This window comes from Equus przewalskii, chromosome 4 (assembly GCF_037783145.1).
Source record: "Equus przewalskii isolate Varuska chromosome 4, EquPr2, whole genome shotgun sequence".
NCBI lineage: Eukaryota > Metazoa > Chordata > Mammalia > Perissodactyla > Equidae > Equus > Equus przewalskii.
This window is the reverse complement of record NC_091834.1, coordinates 83,692,399-83,708,604: the sequence shown is the minus strand read 5'-3', so window position 1 is coordinate 83,708,604 and position 16,206 is coordinate 83,692,399. Positions and strand designations below refer to the sequence as shown.

The 16,206-nt window shown below is 56.3% G+C and overlaps 3 protein-coding genes across 4 annotated transcripts; 1 reads left to right on the top strand and 2 right to left on the bottom strand.

Annotated features, from left to right (window-relative positions):
- Positions 1 to 3,197: 3,197 nt before the first annotated feature.
- LOC139083063 (uncharacterized) lies at positions 3,198 to 13,301 on the top strand. Of its 2 annotated transcripts, none has more exons than XM_070617671.1 (5): positions 3,198 to 3,583; positions 5,170 to 5,237; positions 5,546 to 7,255; positions 7,340 to 7,502; positions 12,251 to 13,301. In XM_070617671.1, the coding sequence occupies exons 1-3, from the start codon at positions 3,313 to 3,315 to the stop codon at positions 7,025 to 7,027; spliced, it is 1,821 nt and encodes a 606-aa protein (XP_070473772.1). In that variant the 5' UTR covers positions 3,198 to 3,312; the 3' UTR covers positions 7,028 to 7,255; positions 7,340 to 7,502; positions 12,251 to 13,301. The 2 variants fall into 2 exon arrangements, with proteins under 2 accessions (XP_070473772.1, XP_070473773.1); XM_070617672.1 differs by lacking the exon at positions 12,251 to 13,301 and having other exon boundaries at positions 5,546 to 6,760; positions 6,848 to 7,255; positions 7,340 to 7,473.
- Positions 7,601 to 9,876, bottom strand: SPMIP1 (sperm microtubule inner protein 1). The gene is made up of 2 exons (XM_008511718.2): positions 9,324 to 9,876; positions 7,601 to 7,779 (listed from the first exon to the last, which is right to left on the bottom strand). Exons 1-2 carry the CDS (start codon positions 9,742 to 9,744, stop codon positions 7,670 to 7,672), a joined length of 531 nt encoding a protein of 176 aa, XP_008509940.1. The 5' UTR covers positions 9,745 to 9,876; the 3' UTR covers positions 7,601 to 7,669.
- Positions 10,308 to 12,861, bottom strand: ATP6V1F (ATPase H+ transporting V1 subunit F). Its single transcript, XM_008511634.2, has 2 exons — positions 12,704 to 12,861; positions 10,308 to 10,786 (listed from the first exon to the last, which is right to left on the bottom strand). The coding sequence occupies exons 1-2, from the start codon at positions 12,859 to 12,861 to the stop codon at positions 10,585 to 10,587; spliced, it is 360 nt and encodes a 119-aa protein (XP_008509856.1). The 3' UTR covers positions 10,308 to 10,584.
- Positions 13,302 to 16,206: the final 2,905 nt, after the last annotated feature.

Below are 16,206 nucleotides of genomic sequence, written 5' to 3'. Positions count from 1 at the left end.
CTTTGTGCCTGCATCCCTGGGCTGCCCCCACCGGCAACACCCTGGTGCTGCCTGGGAAACCCTGCAGTGGGCAGAAGGAGGACCCAGGTGTCCTGGTCCTAGCCCTATGCTCACATGTCGCAGGCATGACCCTGTGGGTCCTTCTGTGGGACCCTCTGTGGATCCATGTGGAATCCTGCAGGGGCTGAGGAGCACAGAGGAAGGTCTCAGTCCCCACATGGCATCCCTTCTCCTCTTGGTTTGGGGCCCCCTGAGTGCTCAGGTACCTCCAAGGCCCCTCTAAGGGCTGGTGACACAGGGACCCCATGGCTGGGTTTGGGGATCAGAAGAGACAATAGACCACGATGAAATATGGACACATGTGCAAGTGTGCATGCGTGCACACACACACACACCCACACACCCCTCAGAAACCCAAATAAACACAAGCACATATACCTGTGTGCACTCACAGCCACACCCACCCCCCCATGGACATGTGGGTAGGGGGCACACATGCAATTTTCGAAGACATCCTTGTAGGAGAAAGAACATGGGTTTTGAAATAGAAAAAAAATCTATTTCTTTGAAAAGAAAGGTCACTTTTCACCACCTACCTGCTGTGTGAGCTTGGTGCTTTAGGGACCTTAGCTAAAAGTTCAGCGGGGACTTGATTCTCATTGCCCATTCCCTAGTATTTCAACAGGGAGGGAAGGGAGAGCGTTGGGCTGGGTTGAGCCCACCGGCCAGCTTGTTCCGCCCCTTCTCTGAGGCTGTTCTCTGGGCACAGAGAAGAGAGTTGTCTCTGTTCTCTCCTGGAGTGGTTACAGAGCAGCTCATGGCAGCAGAGGTGGTGACGATTACAGACCGCCTCGTGTGTACGTTCCCTCTCCCTGTTATAACTTACGCAAACTGTGTCCTCATCCGATGTATCTCACATGTCTCGAGGAGTAAGTGGAGTGACCCATGGACAGCACTCCACACGTGAACAGCCTGGAGCCAGCACTCGGGGAGGGCTCACCCTGGTCCTGCCTGTTACTGCTCACACTCGAGGACCGTGTTTCCCAGAGTCTGTTCTCTCGGCCACCTGTCTCCAGATGAGGGAGACATTGCCACGTGTTGGTTAGGGCAACTCACTCTTGGGGGCCCAGTTTCCTCATCTATAGAATGGGGATGAGAATGAGAGCACCTCCTTCATGGGGTTGCTTCGAGGAAGGATGACGTGTACGTGGCCTTTTGTATCCTGGCAGAGAAGAAACTGTTGGTAGCTGCTGCCCATGTTGGTCATTATACCTGCCTGCATAAGACAGTTGGGAGCTTCATGAGTGTAGGTACATAGGTATGTGCAAAACACATCCTCGCTTGGGATTGCAAACCAGCATATGCACACATCTCTCTCCATCAGGGTCACCCTCACTCCTTGACCCACAGTGCCACCCCCGTGGCTAAGTAACCCACATCAGAGTCGGGCAGAGTCCCTGTGAGACTTGGCTCGGGTCCAGACCCCGGGTCAGATGTCAGGGCCCTGCATTATTGAGCTCAGGAGCCTTTGTCTCCTCCTAGCTCCTGTCCCCAGTTCCTGTCCTCCTCTCTCCAGGCTCCAGCAGCAGAGGGAAAGGAGGAGGGGACATCTGCCCTGGCCCCCCACCCCATGGAGCAGGCAGCCACACCTGGGGGCCTAGGGCTGCCTTGTAGCCCCAAGCAGGCCTTGGCTCTGTACCAGCATCTCTTCCAGCGCCCTGCAGGCCTGGGCCAGCTCCGGGCTGCACTGCAGCAGGTGAGGGCAGCAGGGCACTGTCTCCAGCAGGGCAGGCTCTCTGTGGGGCCTGACTCCACCTTGCCTCTGCAGGTGCAAGAGGGCCGGGCCTGTCCCTCAGGCCTGGAGCTGCCCACCATGCTCCTGGAGATGGAGCGGAGCCGGTGGGCCCAGGAGCAGGTAGGTAGGGGCTGGCCAGGGAATATGGCAGAGGATGGGGTGGGGGTGGGGGGTCCCCTCACGCCCTGACACCCCATCTTTTTGCAGCTCCTGTGGGACTTGGAGCTGCTGACCGGGGCAGGGCTTGGCCTCTTCTGGCCTCCTTGGGCCCAGTTCTGTGGTCCGAGGGACCAGGCCTCGTGTGCATGGAGTCAGTGCAGTAAGCCCTGTGGTAGGACAGGTGGGGGCTCTGAGCGGCTGACGAGAGGGGTGAGCAGGGGCATGGCTGAGGGTAGGGGGGTCGTGTGACATTTGGGTGATGGGAGTGGTGGGGGCAGTGGAAGGAGGGAGGGCTTTGGAGACAGATGGATCTGGGTTCAAGTCTCTGCTCTGACATTCCCTGTGGACTGTAAGTCTGTTTCCTCGGCTACAAAATGGGGTAGATAACAGCTTTCTCTCAGAAGGCTGCTGGGAGGACAGTGACCTCATACATGTAAAGGGTTTAGCGCCGTGCCCAGCCCACGGGACCTGCTCGTTCTGTGCAGGCTGCTGTTACCATTCCACAACTAACTCTATGGCCGAGTCAACTGCGTGGTGATATCTAGCAGCCTTTAGGCATGGCTGTAGCATGGGAAGAAGCAGGCCTGCAGGGTCCCAGGGGGCAGAGGCACTGATGCCCAGGGTGCCCCTGAGATGATACACTGAGCAGCTGCAGCCACAGGCCCCTCCCTCCAGGCCTGGTGGCTGGGCCCACTCCTCTAGGAAGGAGGGTGCTGTGGTGACTGGAGAATAGGAACATGCCTCCCAGTCCTGACTCAGCCACCAACTGCCTGAGGCACTTTGGGCAGGTTAGCAGCCCTCTCTGTGCCCAGGCATCCTCAGCTGTAGCAGGATGGGGTGTTGCTGATGACCACTAAGGAAGTGTCTGGCCAACATTGTTGGCCAGGACTGCAGTCTCATCTGAAGGCTTAAGTGGGAAGGAGGGATCCGTTTCTAAGCTCCTTCACTTGGAGGGGAAAAGGGGAGTCCCACAAGGGCATGGAGGCCAGGAGGAGGGAGCACTGGGGGCCCTCTTAGAGGCTGCCTATCACACTGGGAGATGATGCCCTGTGTTGGACTAGGGCACCCCCCAACCCTCCCAGAGTTCCAGGCTGTGCCCATCGCCCCAGGCTGGAGACTCCCTGAGCCAGAACCATGAGCTCCTGAAGGGGTGAGTCTTTCTCCCAGGGAATTCTGTCCACTCCGTGTTGCCACACAAAGTGACCACACACTGGACCCTTTTCCCTGTCTCCTTCCCCAGTCCTGCCCAGTGCCCCCTCTTCGTGCCCCAGGCTCCTCCTGGGGTTCTCACTCTGTTGCACTCACATGGTTGACCCACAGCTCCTGGAAAGGGGAACCCCAGAGTTCCAGTTCCTGGGATGCAGTGGTGCAAGAGTTGGGGGAGGCTGCCCTGGACTGACTTTGGGTGTTGGGGTGGGAAGGCTCAGCAGCCTGTTGGGGGTGGGGAGACTGGCAGACAGACTGCCCCCACTTTCAGAGCCCAGACGCAAGAGGTGCATCTGAGGCAGCCCTTGCACTCCTGCAGGGGGCAGGCGGTGGACCCCTCATCAGCCCTGGATCTGGGTGAAGCTGGGAGTGACAGAGATCCAGGGTGGGAGAGCCCTGGCATGCCTGCAGACCCCACACCTGGTATGTTGACAGGAGGGGTCAGCAGCCAGGAGAGCAGGAGCCGCTGGGCTGGGGTGGCCAGACCCCACTGTGGGGAGATGGGGACGTCCCAGGGTTCCAGTCCACTCCTCGCTCATTCTTCATCTCCTACCTTTTCATTGGGTGCCAGGGGCATCCAGGGATGACAAGTAGGTTTTATTTTATATGCCAATTCCACCCGAGTGGTCCTAGCTGGCTCAGGCACTGTGTCCAGGAGGATTCTGAAGCTAAGCTGGGGCTCAGAGGAGAGTGTGCTGGGAACGGCTGTCCATGGCTGCCCACAGAGGAGGGAATAGAATAGCAGCTCCATGCTGCCTATTTGCCACCGTTATGCCAGGCATTGGGGATACGCAGAGCACAAGAGAGACCTGGCCCCACCACCTGGTCCTGCTCTAGGAGGAGATCACAGCCTAGTGAGAGAGCGTGACAACAAAGAGGCCGTTAGGATTCACGGGGGAGGGATGCTGAAAGCCTGGGGTCTGTTAATTTAAATGAAACAGACTCTCAAATGATTTGTTAAATAACAAACCTAGCAAAGCTATAAGCTTTTAATTGTTCCATCATGCATGTGAGAGAAGAGGAAAGTGCCAATGATTATTTTCTGATTGACAGAGAAATTTTTACACATATATTATCTCTTGGCAATACAGAGATATCAATCACAACATTATTTCTGGAGAAATAAATTATCTAGTAAGACAACAGATTGGAATTATGGGGGGAGAGAGATGGAGGCTATTTTCAGAGTTCATGGCAATAATTTCTAAAGGCTTGGGAGTCTTATTAGACCCCTTTGTTCAGAAACTCTTCAAAAGACATTTATTTTCACAGAGAACATTCCCATTTGGTTACTGTTATGAATATTCACGCGTTCATATTGCATAAAGATGGAATATTCTCATGAAAGTTCTCAATTTAAGACCTTATGAAATCAAGTTCTTTTAACTAGTTTTATGGATGCAGAATGACTCTCCTTCCTCCACAGCTGCAAGGGAGCAGCGACATTTCATCTCTTTTTTTAGATTCCTTTTGTTAATTATGAAGACTTGCAGTTTTTAGGCCAGGCTCTGGCCTAAAATTTCACTTCTTGAATTTCATTTGATTTTGCTGTCACTAAGAAAGAGCTAAAGAGAATTTTCCTGAATAATAGTAAAGTAAGGTACACACAATGGGCTGGCCGGGCCTACCAGAACAAAGTGGGGTGTCTTTATGAGGGACTGAGGAGCCCGGCAAACAGTCCCTTCCTGCTCCCAGGCATCCCCTGGTGGTTTTGAGGAAGAGGGTATGCAGGTTTCTCTGAGGTGGTCTGCCTGGGCTGGGAGGATGAGGAAGATGGGGTCAGCTGTCGGGAGGCAAACCTGACAAGCAGGCACACGGCAGGCTATGTAAATAAATGTGGAATGAGGAACCACGACAGCCTTGAAGTTCAATACCAGCCCTCAGGGCACCCCCTCCCCTTATGTGCTTGGGACTCCATAGGCTTCCTTCTTGGTTCCAGTTCAGGTGCAATGTGTGTGAGGGGCTGGGATGTGAGCAGAGGGCTCCCAACATCCGTCTTTCTCCCTCAGGTTGCTTACAAGAGCTGAACCCCACCATCACCAGCAGCTCTGGGGAACCAGGAAGCTCAGAGTTCAAGGTGACAGTGTTGAAGCATCCTAAGCAAGAACCCTCTCAGATTGGGGATGGCAGAGGTGGGGTCTGCCTGGGAGGAGGCTGCTGGGGTGAGGTGGGGCCACCTCCTGTAGCCAGGTGGAAGAAGGGACCATCGCTGAAGCACCTTTTACTCTACAGAACATGGGTTAACAAATTCAGGAATCAGGCAAGGTCTGTAATGGAAGTGAGGCCCACTGAGGCAGCCCCTGGGGTCTCCAGGCTCCCCTGGGGCAGTGGACCCAGAATGAGGTTTCCCTGACGAGCCTGAGACAACATGTTCCTCCTTCCCAGGACCTGGCCCGAAGGGAAGAGAGGGGCCAAGCTGAGCCTACCACCCAGAGGCCCTGTCAACTGCCATCCAGGAGCCAAAGGGGGAGAAAGCTCACTCAGGGAGCCCCAGGGCCCTCAGGCCTGCCCTCTCAGAGCCTGCCCGAACCCCAAGATCCTCCTGAGGGGCTAGGCTGGAGTCTGGGCCAGGAGAGAGCAGAACTTCAGAAACTGCTGAGGATTGAGATTCCTCAGAGTGAGAGAGAGGAGGACCCTCAGGAACAGAAAGAAGAGACCCCCCAGGGTCAGAAAGGGGAAGCGCCTCCGGGGGAGAACAAAGAAGTTCCTCGGAGTCAGAGAGAGAAGACACACCAGGGTCAGAGTGGGGAGCTGTCTCAGGTTCTGAGGGTGGAGGTCTCAGAGGGTCAGAGGTGGGAGGCCCCCCAGGGTGAGAACAAAGAGGCTTCTCAAGGTCAAAGAGGAAATCACCCTAAGTGCCAGAGAAACGGGGCCCTTGTGGAGCCGACTAAGGAGACTCCTCAGGGCCGGGAAGCAAAGATCCTTCAGTCTGCCGAGGACGGAGGCCTTACCTCACAAGGCTGGGAGGGGGCTCAGAGAAAGGCATCCACACAACCCCGGGAGGAAGGCGACTCCCTGGGAGTTCCGGGGGACTTCTGCAGGTCCCTGGGGGAACAGATGCCAAAGCCTGGGGAAAGGGAGAGGCCAGGCTCCCGGGGAAGGAGCGCCCAGCTGATGCAGCGTAAGACCAACGGCCAGAGACCAGAGTCGGCACCGGCCGCGGGAGAGCAGAGGGCCGCCAGGGACGGGGCGCGGGCTCCCCTTCCATCCCTGAGGCCCCCGGCCCGGCCGCTGCCCCCAGGCCCAGGAGCCGTGATGCTAGCGGCCCCCGGCCCCGGGGGCCCTGATCAGCAGGAGCGCGATCCGCACGGGTTGCAGCACCCGGGAGGAGGCCGCGGCCCGGCGGCGCAGGAGCTGGGCGAGGCGAGGGGGCTGCCGGCGGGCGGCTGCGCGGGGCTGTCGGGCGCCCCTGGGGAGCGGAGGAGCGGCGAAGAGGCCCCCAAGGCCTCGAAGGCTGCGTGGCCCGCGCCCCCGGGCAGGGAGCAGGCGGCGGCGAGCGTGAGCGCCGCGCAGCAGGAGACTGCTCTGCAGCGCCTGCTGGAGCTGCACCGCGAGGCCCGGCGCCGGCGACGGCAGGACCGCGAGCAGCAGCACCTCCGGGTGCGTCCCCGGGCCGGGCGGGCCCGCTGGAAGCCGGGGCGCCGAGGGGCGGGCGACGGGCCGGCCACTGACCGCCGCCTCCCTCAGGTCCTGGAGCGCCTCCGCATCGCCAGGAACCGCCACTGCCGGGTTCACCCGCTGGGGCCTCCACCCAGCCCGGCTCCGCTCCTGCCGCAGGCAAGACCTCCCGGGGGAAGGCGCTGGGGCCACAACCAGCTTGCCCCGGCGGGGGCGGGGCCGAGCTGGGGGCGACCCGGGTCCCTTTGAAGTGGGTGCCCCGCGCACCTGCTACGACACCTAAGGAGCGCAGGAGGGGCGGGTCTGCCCGGGTGCCGCCCCTTGGTGGCTCCAGCGAGCCGGGGGGCTGGGAGGTGAGGGCGCTCAGCGCCCGGCACCGCCCCAGGAGGACGCAGCGGGGCAGCGGCGCGCCCTTCGGGAGCAGCTGGAACAGGTGCACCGGGAGAGGACCGGGCGACTGCGGGCCCTCAGGGCCAGGTGAGGGGGTGGGCCGAGGGGTTTGTGGGGCGGTGGTGGTCCTCTTTCTTTGGCGTCTGGGATGACAGGCTACTTTCTCCCCAGGAACACCCAGAACTTCCAGCAGCTACTGTGGTCCCCTGGCGCTGAGGAGCCTGCCCCTGGAGAGTCGCGCTCACCCTTCCCCGCCCCCTCTAGCCATTGCTGAATCCTCAAGGGGATGATTAAAGAGATGGCGGTTAAGGAAATAGCAAAAGGAAACCTGCAGGTCAGCAAGTGCCGTGGGTGGTGGTTTCAGAAAGGCCCATAATGCAGCCTCAGGGCCTGGGAGAGCCACAGACACACAGACACACAGACACACACACAGCAGCTTCGCCCCACCAGGAGGCGTCGTATTTCCTCTTCCCTCCCCTAAGCCCACTGTCTGGCCCAAGGTCAGAGGGCTAGGTCCCGGGGGTCAAGCAGTGCGAAGGCCCCGTTCTTGCGGAAGAAGGATTCAATGCGGCACGTCTTGCAGGAGACCATTTCTTGCTTCACTGGGGGCCCTGGGAAAAGATGTCAGAGGCCAGGAATGGGTTCCTGGGAAAGGGAGCCATGCCTGCATAGCCCTAGGAATCTGCCCATGTTGTATACTTTGTACATGTAAAGAAATAAAAAGTACTTCTGAGGAGTGGGGCTATGAGAAAAGAGGGAGCTGGCTGGGTGCCCGGGGTCAGTAGTGACGGCAGAATGTGGGTCAGCATCATTACCCCTGGCCTCAGGATCCTCCACGGAGGGAGGGGGAGTAGGACACCTGGCCTGCTTGTCACAGGTGCGGAGTTAGACTTCTCTGGGAGAAATGGGGCTGCGTCTACTTCCTGCTCCCCTTCTGGGGCTTGCCTCCTGCCTTTGTTGGGAAATTGCTCCCTTTACTCCCCCTTTAGGGCCCTGGGGAAAGCGGGGGGACTTTTTAGGCAAAATCTCAACTGTGTTTATCCCCAACCATCCACCTTTGCTGCGCAGGCACTCCAGCAGCTGGAGAAAGACACATGACTGTGTAGTCTCACTTGAAATTCATGACCACAGACAGCAAAGCGACACTCAGCATCACTCAGAAATCCTGCAGCACTCCCTGGCATAGTCCTTTTCCCACACCTAACTCTTCCTCTCTCTCCCAGCTGATGACCTTGACTCAGCCTCACAGAAAAAGCAGACTCAGTCCAGATGGACGGCCTTCCTGCCAACATCTCCCTATCCCTCTCTGTGCCCCCTGCCTCTCCTCCTGTCAGATCCCAGCTTCTCGAACTCCCTGGGTGAGCCTGCCCAGTCTCCCAGCTTTAAAGAGCACCTATATTCCGATGACCCCAAATCTGAATCTTCAGCTCTGACCTTGCTCCAGAGGGCCAGACTTCCAAACACAGTCGCCTCACTGACACCCCCAGCACAAGCCTCCAGCCCTGCCCCTCTCCCAAGTCTTCCCTGTCCGGGCCACTTCAGCCAAACACCTGGGCATTACCATTGCGTTCTTCCCCCCTTCTCTCATTCAATCCATCAGTGAGTTCCATTGATTCTTCCTCCAAAACATATCCTGAATCTATTTCAGGTCTACTGCTAATCACCCTAGTCCAAGCCACTGTCATCTCTTGCCAGGATAATTCAAAATGGATGCCCACTCACCTGCTACTCTTTCCCCTGAAAAAGCCCTTACCCACAGAACAGTGAGGGTTTTTTTTTTTTTTTTTCAAGTACATCAGTGTCACTTAGCTGCTTAAAACCCTCCACTGGCTTCCCCTTGCACTTAGAGTAAAACCCAAACTCCTCCTCCTTGTCATTTAGCTCTCAGCCTTTAGGTCTGCAGAGGCCTTGCTGACAATCCAGCCTACAGCAGCACACACCCCTCCCCTCCCCCATCACTCCCTAGTCTCATGACCGAGCTTGTCCCTCTCAGACATTTCCTTGCTCTTGTTTATGGCCTGGACCCCTACTAGGATGGACGCCCTCAGAAAGGAATGTCCACGTATCTGTGTGTCTAGTGCCAACAGCACTGCCTGGCTCGTGGCAGGTGCTCCGTGTTCATGAGGTGAATCATTTCTGGGAGGTTGGGGCTCACCCAGCTGCCAGCCATATGTGAAGTTGGTGGTGATGGGGAAGAGGTAGCGCATCTCTGGTATATCCAGTTTTCGGGTGTTGAGGTAGCGGTAGCGCCCCTGGAAGTCGTGGGAGATGCCTTCATACAGCAGGGCCCGGGTGGCAGGCAGTACTGGGTACATTTCTGACTGAATAGGAGCCTCCAGGGCAGGGCTGGTGGCCCTGGAAGGGACTGCTTTGGGGGCAGGTGGGGGTGAGAGTGGGGCTGTGGGGTGCAGAGTGGGCAGTTTAAGGGGCAGGTGGGCTGCAGCCTTAGCCTTCTGCTTGGCCTTCGCCATCGACCCATACTTGCGGTGCCATTCACAGCGCACCATTTTCTCCCTCAGATATTCCTCCTTCCAGAAGTTCTGCCGCAGCGTATCCATGTTGAGTTGACGTGACATGGTGGCAAGGGAAGAAAGAGTACCAGGGTGGCTGCCGCTGAGGGGTGAGCACAGCAAGCAGAGTCCTTCTGACAGCACGTAGCTGCCCAGGGAGAGTCACCCGGCAACCAAGCCTCACCTCACACAGGGCCAGGGTTCTACTTGCCATGCCCTCAGCAGACCTCACATGCCTTGCTTCCTGAGGCAGCCTCAGGCCAGGGCCCATTGGCTAAGAGCCTTGATCCCCAAACCTCTTGCAGGATCCAGGCCTGGTCTAGTATCACAGACTTCCAGCTTTCCTGTGCTTTCTGCTTCCGTCCCTTGGGGTGAGGTCCTCTCCCAGCCCAATACAGACTGAAGTGGGGGAGCTAGGAGCCTGGGCACCAGCCTCCTCCTGTTCCTCCCCACCAGAGCTGGTCTTCTTTGATTCAGAGCACCAGTTCTTGAGTTATGGCCTTCTGGCACAATCTTCCCAGTACACCTCGTCTACACCCGGGTCTTTGGCCGAACCTTTTCAAGCCCTGCCAATCTAATCCCCTCAACAGCCTCACCCCACAAGTGTCCGTTCTAGCACCCAGCCTCAGTTTGGAGAGAAGAACATTTCTTTAATTTAACATCAACAATGACTCTATGTAACAGCACAGGGAAGAGGTAGTGGAGAGAGAAGACACTCAGGCTTCCTGTTCCCTAACCAGCCTTGATTTTAATGGCAGAGCCCCGGCAACCTAGAAGCACCTCACCTAGCCTCTCAATGGAGTGGGAAGGGCAGGGAATTGGAAATCAGAGGCTCAAAACTACAGAAGGGCTGATGGCAAGCCTGGGGAGAGGCCTGGAATGGAGGGAGGGGCTGTGGGGAGTCCCCTAACGCAGGTCTTCGGCCGTGAACATGCCCTTGGCCCTGCGCAGGATGGAGTCCTTGGTGGCGTCATAGGGGTGCTCCTTGGATGGGATCTCCAGAACGGCCGGAATGGAGCGCTGGTGGGCATCGAGCGCGTGCCGCACCATCTCTGCGATGTACTGGTTGATAAGGATGATGCCAATGTCATCCCGGTTTAGAAACTGCCTGTTGGGAGAGATGAGAAGGGAGTCCAGGGCAGCCCATTCCAAGCTGGTGGGTTGGGTTGCAGAGGAGAATGGGCTTGACCCCGAGAGCACAGAGGACAGGGGAAAAGGTGACTACACTAAACTCCCTCCATTCTATCCAGAATCAATTTCCTTCAAAAGCTAAGGGCCATGGCTGTCAGGGTTGGCATCTACGTCCCCTGCTTGGAAGGGGACTGGTGATGAAGATTAGGGTGCATGCCAGTGCATTGTGTATGCTGCCTTTGGGTAGGAATGGGAGAGGATAAGAATATATACGTCTGTCCCTTTATTTTTGCATAAAGAAAGAAACAAAGTGGTTATCTGTAGGGGTGGAGGTGGGAGGTAATGAGGTAGAAGAGGACAGGGGTGGGAGTGAGACTTCTCAATGTGTATACCTTGCAAATACTAATTTGCAAACCACATGAACACATTAACTTCTCAAAGGAAAGCAAATTAAATTATTTTTTTTAAAAGAGGGCTAATGAGACCACTAAAGGCCTCAAGGTCTATGCTGATGAGGTGCAGAGGGGAAGCCTGGCACAAGCCCATAAAACAGCAAAGGAAGAGGCAAATCAGTAACGAAGGCGTCACACTTCCCGGACAGAGAGAACCTGGCACTGGGATCTTCCTTTCTTGTGATCACCCATTCATTAATTTATTTATTCATTAAAAACTATTTACTGAGAACCCACTCGTGCCAGGCACTGGGGGAGGTTCAACTTGATGATCTCTGAGGTCCCTTTTGGTTGGAAACATGGCAAGTTCTTGGAGTAAAACTTGTCCTTCTCCCATTACAACTTGGGTCATTTTACCAGACTGCTTAGAGATCAGCCTCCCGGGTCAGGGCCTCTCATACCCCAGGCAGCAGGAACCAGTCTCAGCCAGCAGCTCAGGGCCCGACTGTTTAGGGGGAAACAGGTCAGAGTGGTTTGTTCCTGAGACTTGGCAAGAAAGGCCCCAGAGAAGGGGTGAGGAAAAGAGTTAGTAGGCTGGCATCATCAATGCTAGTCACCAGGACGCCTCCTGGATTGAAGGACATGCCTGCACCCACACCTTAAAGCTATCAGTCTTGATCCAGGGCAGAAAATGAGGACTTCAAGTGCAAGGTCTTAGCAGAAGGCAGGACAGAGTCCTGGTATTCCGCCCACTGTGCTCAAGACAATGGGAAATTCCAAGGCAGACAGGAGAGCTGGACAAGCAGAGTGTGGACCTGGCTCAAGAGAGGCAGGAACGGTTGGCACTGGGTTCAAATCCCCAATCTGCCTCTTCCAAATGGTGTGACTTTGGTATGTGCCTTAACCTCTCTGAGCTTTAGTTTTCTCACCTGTAAGTGCGAATAATAACCCATACCTTACAGGTCGATTGTGAGCCTCTAAGGGAGATGCAAATACGAGAAAGCCCGGGACCACCGCCTAGGTATTCAGTGGATGTTTTGTTCCTTTAGGGATCAACTCGCAAAGAGTCGAGTGCTTGCAGTGCCGGGAGCCTGCTCTACGGATGAACTGGGAGAACCCCTAAAGAGGCGCCGAGACTGATCCTCTCCGGAGGCTGGGTGCTCTGGACGCCCCGCTACCGCGGGCAGGCGGAGTCGGGGGGCGGCGCCCATCACGAGCTCTGTTCCCCTTCTCTCCTGACACACCGTCATGTGAGGGGGAACTCGTGGACCCGACGCAGCCTCGGCCCTGCCGAGCCCCAAAAAGGGAACTTGGGGCGCGGAGACCTCTGCTCCGGAGCGGCGGGCGGACCGACTTCTCTGACCCTCGAGGTTGGGATCTGACCCTCGGTCAAGGTCGGTAAACCCAGCGCAGGCCCGCCCGCCCGGTCCCCGCGCCGCCCCCGCCTTCCTCCCGCGCCCCCACAGCAGAGGGTCTCGCTCAGGCCTTGCGGGCTACCGTACCGGAAAGTGTCTTCGATCTCATTGATGGGTGTATCTTTCTCCACCACCAGGAAATTAGGGTGGCGGTTCTTGTTAAGCTCCCCTATGCCGCCCAGCAGGAAGCCAGTCACCGTGTCCTCGTCTCCGATCACCGCAATTAGCTTCCCCCTCCCTGCCATCCTCGCAGCCAGGCGGAGCTCAGCCGAGACCACCTGAAGTCACCGAAGCTCCGCCTCCGCAGCGCACCGCCTTTTCGGCCTCACCTCCCGCCCTTTAGACATGCGCAGTTCCACCACTCCGCCTCCCGGGACATGCGCATTAATCGCAAAACCGCCTGGATCTAAATACGCCTGCGCCATAAAGAGAGGCCCGAACTCGGGGACTACAATTCCCAGAAGCCTGCGCGGCCCCGCGTACTTGTCCAGGGTCGTAGGATCGCTCGTTCAAGGAACGGCTTGGAGTCTACTGCTGGGAGATGCCGAGTCGGCAAAGAAAAGACATGACTCCTGTTCTTGACGGCAAGATCTATATCCTGTATGTATGTAGGTAACTATGGCACATAGTTAACAATCAGTACATACTTATTCAGTTAATAAAAGGATGAACAAGTTAGCGATGATACTGTCTAGTGAAGTAGAGCTTCAAGTGAACAGGCAATTACAAAGCGGTGTGTGAATTGCTAAAATGTGAGAAGTACGCGGAAGCAGGCATCAGGAGTAACTAACCCAGGGGGCGAAGGGGCACTCAAAGAAGGTTGCCAGCAGGATGGGGGGGGGGGTGGAAATGAGGACGAGAGAGTGTTCTGGGCAAGAGTAACAGCATGTGCAAAAAGGCTTAGTGACTAGAGAGCATAAGTGCCTTCAAGAAAAATTAAAGAACCCAAGGAAGTTATCCTGCGGACCAAGTTGTCCTGAAGCCGCTGAAGGATTTTAAGAGAGAGAATGCTATCTCAAGATTTATGTTTTGTTTTTTTTTTTTTTTTTGAGAAAGATTAGCCCTGAGCTAACATCTGCTGCCAATCCTCCTCTTTTTGCTGAGGAAGACTGGCCCTGAGCTAACATCTGTGCCCATCTTCCTCTACTTTTTATTTGTGGGATGGCTACCACAGCATGGCTTGCTAAGCGGTGCCATGGCTGCACCTGGCATCTGAACCCCTGAACCCCGGGCTGCCGAAGCAGAATGTGTGCACTTAACTGCTGTGCCACCAGGCCAGCCCCCAGATTTATGTTTTAGAGAGCACTGTGCTGTCTGCAGAGGCAAGACGGAAGGGGGCAGGGTGGGGAGGAGAAATGTTGCGCTTAGAGATGATGGTGGCTAGTGCTCAGGTAGTAGTGATGGGGACTGTGGAGAAGTAGATGGAGTCAAGAGATATTTAGAGACAGAATGGACAAAACCAGTTTTTGGGCTGGATGTGTCTGGGTAGTGAGAGAGAGACTGAAGTGACTTCCAGGTTTCTGGCCTGTACAGCCAGGTGGACAAGCAGAGAGCGTGAACTCTGAGATGAGCCGGTCAAAGGGGAAAGGGCTGCCCTGTCCTACTCCATTTTAACAGGCACCCTGGCGTCTGGCATGTGATTTGCCACTTTAGAGTGCTTGAGACCGCCAGAGGGGCTGGTCTAGTGGTTATTTGTACGGTAGACCTGGGATGGGGCACACCTGGTTTGAATCTCTGCCCTGCTCCTAGAGGTATAATTTTGGATTCATTACCAAAATTCTCAGGGCCTTGGTTTCTCCAGAAAATAGTAACCCCTCCTCAATGGGGTTGTAGGACTAAGTCAGATAGAACCCATAAATGCTCAGAACCCAGGACCATACTGTGGTTGGGGGAAAGCAGCTGGCTGGACATCTGTAAACACAGCAACACACGGGTGGAGGGCGGCAAACCATCCAGGAAAACACCCACATCTGGGGGCGAGCTTGGAGGGAAGGCAGAGAGTAAGGAAGGGTGTGCATAGAAGCACCTGCCTTAGTGCCTGGCATGGAACTGACCCTCAGTTGCCACGAGTGGTTGGTCCTTAAGAGAACGGATCTCGCCTTCAATGGGTTTGTCAGGTAAAGCAAGGAGCTGGGACAGTGCCACATTCATCACTCACTCCTTCGTTCAACCAGTGTTTATCAAATGTGGCCACAATTAGAGGCTGAGGATACAAGATTGATAAAATATGGCTTTTGTCCTCTAGGAGCTCCCTGCAGGACTGAGGGGAGGCTGAAAAATATCACAGGGAGGGCGGCATACAGAAAGAGAGGCCCTGGAGGGGTCTTGAAGGGGCAGGATTCGGAGTGAGGAAGAAGGGAAAGAAAAAAAGAGGAGCAAGGCAGATAGGCTGCTGAGTGAAGAGAGGAGGGGGGCTTGGAGCAGACCCACCACCTCGTGCTGAAATGTCCGGGGACAGGACTAGAGTTGGGGGATCAATTGAGTGAAATACTTCTTTGCTGCTCTGGCCACTCAGTTGCTCATTCGTTTATTCATTGGTCACACCTGTCGGTATCCGACCTCCCAGGGTCAGGGAGCTCAGTCTGGTGGGGGAGGCTGACTCACAGATACATGGTCACAGATCAGGGTGGTAAATGCAGCCAGAGATGTGCCCCAGGGCAGTATGGGAGCTGGGGTCTGATCCCGGAGGGGCAGGGAGGGGTCCAGGAAGATGAGGGTGGGAAGGCAAGAGTGTGCCTGGGTAGAGGCCCAGACTGCAGCATGGGTGCCCAGAAAACTAGAGGCTGTGAAGAGGGGTCGGAGGTGGAGGTGCGATGGATAGTGGGCGCGCTGCCCAATATGGGGGGCTTCTTGGATGAATGGGTGGGGAGGCTGGTGCCTGAACCTAAAGTCCTTGTTAGGAAGAGTAAACTTTAGCCTGGAGCAGGACAGAGCCAGAGAATGGCCCTGAACCAGAGCGGGGTATAATCCCTTTAATGTGTCCCCCTCTGGCTACAGCAGTCAGGGAGGGGGGATGGATTCGGACTGAGCTGGCTGGGGCAAGGGAGGCTAAGAGACTGATGCAGGAGTTCAGGAGGGAGACCCTGAGCAAGGTCAGGGCTGGAGGTGGGGAGGAAGCAGGGCTAGCTTTGCCCCAGGACCTGCCTGGAATGAAGGTTCCTGGATTTGCATGTGGTTCTGCCTGCCTGCCTGCTGGGTGAGGAGCATTTCTGTGAGTCAGCGCTCACTGTTTTAAGGTCCTAATTTGGAGAACATCTTTGAGATCAGGCTGAGCTGAAACTGGCCTCCCAGTGGTCCTAGGGCAGTCTTCTAAAACGTAGTGTCCACCTCCCTCTCCCATTAGATCTTTAGGAATCTGAGGACCGATCCCACATCCCTGAGCCCCACGTCCCTGTCCCTTAACACACCCCACCTCCACCCTTGGGTCTTTCAAGCACCCCACCAACATCCCAGACCTCTCCAAATAGGTGGCCCAGAGGGGTGGCCCTCTGCCCCAGGCCCTTCATCTCAACCTGGGTCAGTCCTCCAGGGGACAGCCAGCCGGCCTGTTCCTCCCTGGGGCCTGATTTAGTGTCAGCAGGCCAGAAGGT